At 49.5% G+C, this 4,340-nt stretch overlaps 1 protein-coding gene across 1 annotated transcript; it reads right to left on the bottom strand.

The window, feature by feature from the left end:
• Window positions 1-1,143: 1,143 nt before the first annotated feature.
• Window positions 1,144-3,992, bottom strand: LOC101077101 (protein SET-like). The gene is made up of 8 exons (XM_003965055.3): window positions 3,755-3,992; window positions 2,807-2,864; window positions 2,591-2,733; window positions 2,362-2,465; window positions 2,151-2,264; window positions 1,860-2,030; window positions 1,449-1,571; window positions 1,144-1,364 (listed from the first exon to the last, which is right to left on the bottom strand). The coding sequence occupies exons 1-8, from the start codon at window positions 3,822-3,824 to the stop codon at window positions 1,344-1,346; spliced, it is 804 nt and encodes a 267-aa protein (XP_003965104.1). The 5' UTR covers window positions 3,825-3,992; the 3' UTR covers window positions 1,144-1,343.
• Window positions 3,993-4,340: the final 348 nt, after the last annotated feature.

The raw sequence follows: 4,340 nt of genomic DNA, 5'->3' as shown, positions 1-4,340 counted from the left end.
GCTGCCCCCTGCTGGTCAGAGAGGTGTCAGTACAACATATTTACCCATCATCTGGTCTCTGAAGAAATGATGAGCCCAAAGAGAGCAGAAACAAGCTGTTCTATCATGGTGGCGTTGGGAGATGTTTGGCAGGAAAGTGATGAGTATGAAGCTGAAGGTGTGATGATCAGAGTTGTGGCAGTGGTGAACCCCACAGGTTGGAGGTGTCAGATGAGAGATCAATGCTGGTCACAACAGACCAGACAGGGTTGGTGTCAGGACAGGAAGACAGGTCAGACTGCAGACTTCTACTCTCAGAAGAAACAGGACCACACCAGGGTGCTGGTTTACTGCTGGTTCCAGAACTCCAGTAGCAGAACCTTTAGCCACCAGGCCCCCTGCTGTGGAACCAGCTCCCTGTCCAGGTACAGGAGGCTGATGAAGATTAAAACTTTCCTCAATGAGAAAGCCTAGTCATTATGCTAGCTAAGCTAATGTTAAGAAGAGGAGCAGCTAACCTTTAGGATCATCTTAGCTACACTGCTACTGGCCGAGGCCACCAGGGCTTAGACCCATGGTCAGCAGTTGCCTTCTCACCTCCTTCCCGTCACTTGTAAGCAGGTGTGTGAGGTCTAGACCACGTCTACAGCCGCCTGTTCACCTGTATCTGCAGGTGAGGTTGACCGAGTCTAAACTACACAAAGGTGGCATCAAGCAGTTCCTGCAAGCATTTCTGCATAAATTCCGTTTATGACGAGCAACAGGACGCCAGCGGCCATCGCGACACCACTCCAAACATCATGTATACAATTATTTATTGTAACAAAGCAACCGGTACACTTCATTTATTGTCAGTGGTTTCCAGAACTCAGGTGTGTGTGTGTGTGTGTGTGTGTATAGAGATACACACAGACACCTGTGTTGCTGTGACGGGTATCAAAGTCCAGAATGGTCCGCCCCGCCCCCACTCACACATGTACAACCATCTTACCAACATGAAGGGACATTTATCCCAAAAACATTTACAACGGTTGAGAGGAATGAGCTGGTGCTTCCCATCAGTTCAATTTCTAGAATAACTCAAAGGAAAAGGTACATTTTAAATAAGCGACAACCCCATCAGTGGATATTTAAATGTACACGTATATATAAAAGTGTCTATGATTCCGTTGGCTCCATTTTATTGATCTCACAACAAAACCATCAGATCCACATAGCAACCAGTCCTGGTGTGTAGGATGATGTGCAGAACGCTAGCCATGTTTAGACCCCCCACCGTAGACCTGCCGTGTCCCTGGAGCTGGCCTTCAGTCATCATGCTGACCACACACGTAGACTCCGAGTGGTGGGACGTGCACTGATATTTAATCCTCTTCGCCATCATCCTAAAGAACGAGAGCGCTCACTGCTTCATCCGTTCACCCATCATTTATTGAGCAACAGACGTGTGGACCTCTCCGTCTACTCACCTCTCCATCCTCATCATCATCTTCACCTTCCTCTTCTTCTCCCTCATCGATGTCCTCCAGACCCTCCTCTTCATCATCGTCCTCATCGCCTTCACCTTCATCCTCCTCCTCCATATCGGGGACCTTGGACACGTTTGAGGAGACAGCAGCTGATTAGAGGACACGCCCCCTTGGAATCTTTGCGCTGTAATTATTCGTCTGCTTGGTAGTTTGAAGCCAGCGGAGCCCTTGAGCAGCCTCAGTCCGAGCTGGTACCCTGTTTCAGCTGTTCCAGCACCCAGAGTGGACCTGTGGGTGCAGCTCAGGTCTGCTGCGGCACAATTTAAGCCTGGCCGCAGTCAGCTAGCGTAGCATCTGTTCACCTTCTTCAGTCTTCATGACATCTGTGAGCAGGAAGGAGCCCAAACGTACCAGGTAATACTGCAGCGGGTTGGGCCAGATGTCATCTTTGATGACCTCCCCGAGCTCGTCAGCACCAGCGTCCGAGTGATCGGTGAACCAGGTGAAGAAGCTCTCTGGCTCCTCGTGCTGCCTCTTCTTGCCAGCCTTGTTTGGCGTCTGGCCCGTACGCTTCGTCAGGTCCTTGGGAGGAAAAGTCAGGTGAAGAGTGGGGAACAACCACGCCACGCCCAATTTGAAGGTTTTGTCCTCGAACAGCAGGAAACAAGAGGACACACAAAGCAAGGACGGCTGGGAACTCACCTTCCCAGATCTCCATTTGATCTCAGTGGACTTGGAAACAGGATTCCCACTCTCGTTCACGTTGAACTCTTTGGAGAGGACTTTGTTGTCAAAGTAGGGGTTCTCATCAAAAAACTAGAGAGAAGAGGACAGGTGGGTCAGCGTGGGGACACAAAGGAGAGGACAGGTGAGTCAGCGTGGGGACACGTGGCCTGAAGGGTCAAATACTCACAAATTCTATTCTATAACCAGACTTGATGTCTTCAAACTCGGTGACCTCCACTTTGGACAAGTAATGAAGAGCCTCCTCGTCCTCCTCCCCCAGCAGGGCCGAAACTACAGGACAAACAAACAGGCTTATAAATAAACCAGACGTAGCGTCATTAACATTTGTGGAAAATGTCTCCACGGAGCTCCATACGCAGCAGCAGAGACACACGAGTCCAACCTGGATAACAAACCTTGTGGATGGTTGACGAACGTTGTGACCCAGAAGTTTGGGATCTTTGCTATGAGGTCTGATCTCTTCTGGAAGAAGGGCTGACGTAGTTTGTTGTACTTCTGCTCTACTTTTAAAATTTCTTCACTGGCCTGTTCATTAAGTCTGGAGAGGGAGGACAAAGAGCGGTGAGGACACCTGCACCACCCGTGGCCGCACCAGTCCCACTCAGACTCACCTGTCAATCTCATTCTGGACTTCATCAATGTGCTCAATCGCTTCCTGTTGTTCCTTTTCTAGAAAAGAAGAAGAAATGAAACCTTCAACAGGAAATACAGGACAGCTGAAAAAGTAGCAAACAGTCAAAAAGAGCTATCCAGAGTTGCTGCTCAGGCGGTAACCATGGTTACTACAGGGCGCTCAGAGGAGTGAAGGGAAGATGATCCCACACTCCTAACGTGGACGAACACGCACATTTACTGCCAATACTATTGGCCACAGCAGGCTCACGCTCTTGACCTCCTCACCTGGCTGGGGTGCGTGCAGGTGCGCGCGCTGCTCGAGCCCCTGCACCTCGCGGAGCTTCCTGTTGCTGCTGAAGGCGGCCGCGTTTGAAAGCCAGATTAGCGCTTAGCATGCTAAGCGTGCGCGCGCAGCCACAACAACACCTCGGTCCACAAAAGCATGCTCGTTTACATCGCGCTCACGCTTTCGAGCCCTAATACGATTAACACGAACACCGAGCTCACGCTATCGGTGCTCGGCCTTTCTCTCTCTCTCTCACACCCACACACGTTACATATGCTAACAACGAGAACCCTCCTTCCTTGCTGGATCAACACAGCGTGCACGGCAACTCGTCGACTCAGCATCGACATCATGTCCCATCTCACAGAAGAATGATCGACATAAACCGGCCGACTTGGAGTCAACTAGAAGCTAATGCATGCTAGCCCACAGACGCAGGCTAACGGCTCCGCTAGCTCAAGTTTTAGCGCGCGTTAGCAGCGTGAGGCTCTGCAGGCTACAACAACAAATAAACCCCGGCTAACCCACGGCCAAACTTAGCTTTTCAATTACGGACATTTGTTTCACAATAATACCATCGGAACGCTTAGAGCATCACAACATGTTGCAAACGAATGAAAATGGCGTTTGTAGCAAAGCCGCCATTGCCAAACATTACCAGAGGTCTCGTCCGCTCCGTCGTGATTCGAATTCTCCTTCCTGCTGACTTTCGTCGATGAGGCAGACATTGTTGCAGTTTGCCGTGACACGTTAAATGAGCGGTATTTCCCAGCGGCGTGTATCTATTCTCCGGCGTGACTTGTAGTTACTTGAACCTTAGCCAGGGTGCCTTCCACAGTAGAAGCAGGAACCAGCTTCGGTTTCCACGCTTGTTTCTCTCTGCGTCGCCGACGCTCCGTCGTTCAACGCGGCCGTGGTGCTCCAGCGCCCCCAGCTGGCTGGAGTCCAGTAGGGCTGCTTAAAACCCTCACTGATTAACTCCTAATCCTGGTTAAAAAAGTAAAATCTGTAGCAATAGCAAACTAACAGTAAGTTGTATTTGATTTTTTTTAATTATTATAAATATTTTATTGTTGATTAATATTTATAAACTGAATTCTGGTTGCACATGTGATCCTTATGTGTACGTAGGATCGATGCTTATTATTATACATGGCGGCATGTGTCAGTGTATACATTATCTCTCATTTCTAGGAACTTGGCCTATTTCATTAGACCCAAAGTGGGTTGATTAATCCTGGACC

This window comes from Takifugu rubripes, chromosome 6 (genome assembly GCF_901000725.2).
Source record: "Takifugu rubripes chromosome 6, fTakRub1.2, whole genome shotgun sequence".
Classification (NCBI taxonomy): domain Eukaryota; kingdom Metazoa; phylum Chordata; class Actinopteri; order Tetraodontiformes; family Tetraodontidae; genus Takifugu; species Takifugu rubripes.
This window is presented reverse-complemented; position numbering and strand designations above follow the sequence as displayed.

What these genes read in the sequence shown, in the direction of transcription:
- LOC101077101 (XM_003965055.3), bottom strand. Translation starts at nt 3,824, where the DNA reads ATGTCTGCCTCATCGACGAAAGTCAGCAGGAAGGAGAATTCGAATCAC. An exon ending in ACCCGCTGCAGTATTACCTG is followed by an intron (nt 1,572 to 1,859) that starts GTACGTTTGGGC and finishes AACGTGTCCAAG; the next exon opens with GTCCCCGATATGGAGGAGGA. An exon ending in ATGATGATGAGGATGGAGAG is followed by an intron (nt 1,365 to 1,448) that starts GTGAGTAGACGG and finishes CTCGTTCTTTAG; the next exon opens with GATGATGGCGAAGAGGATTA.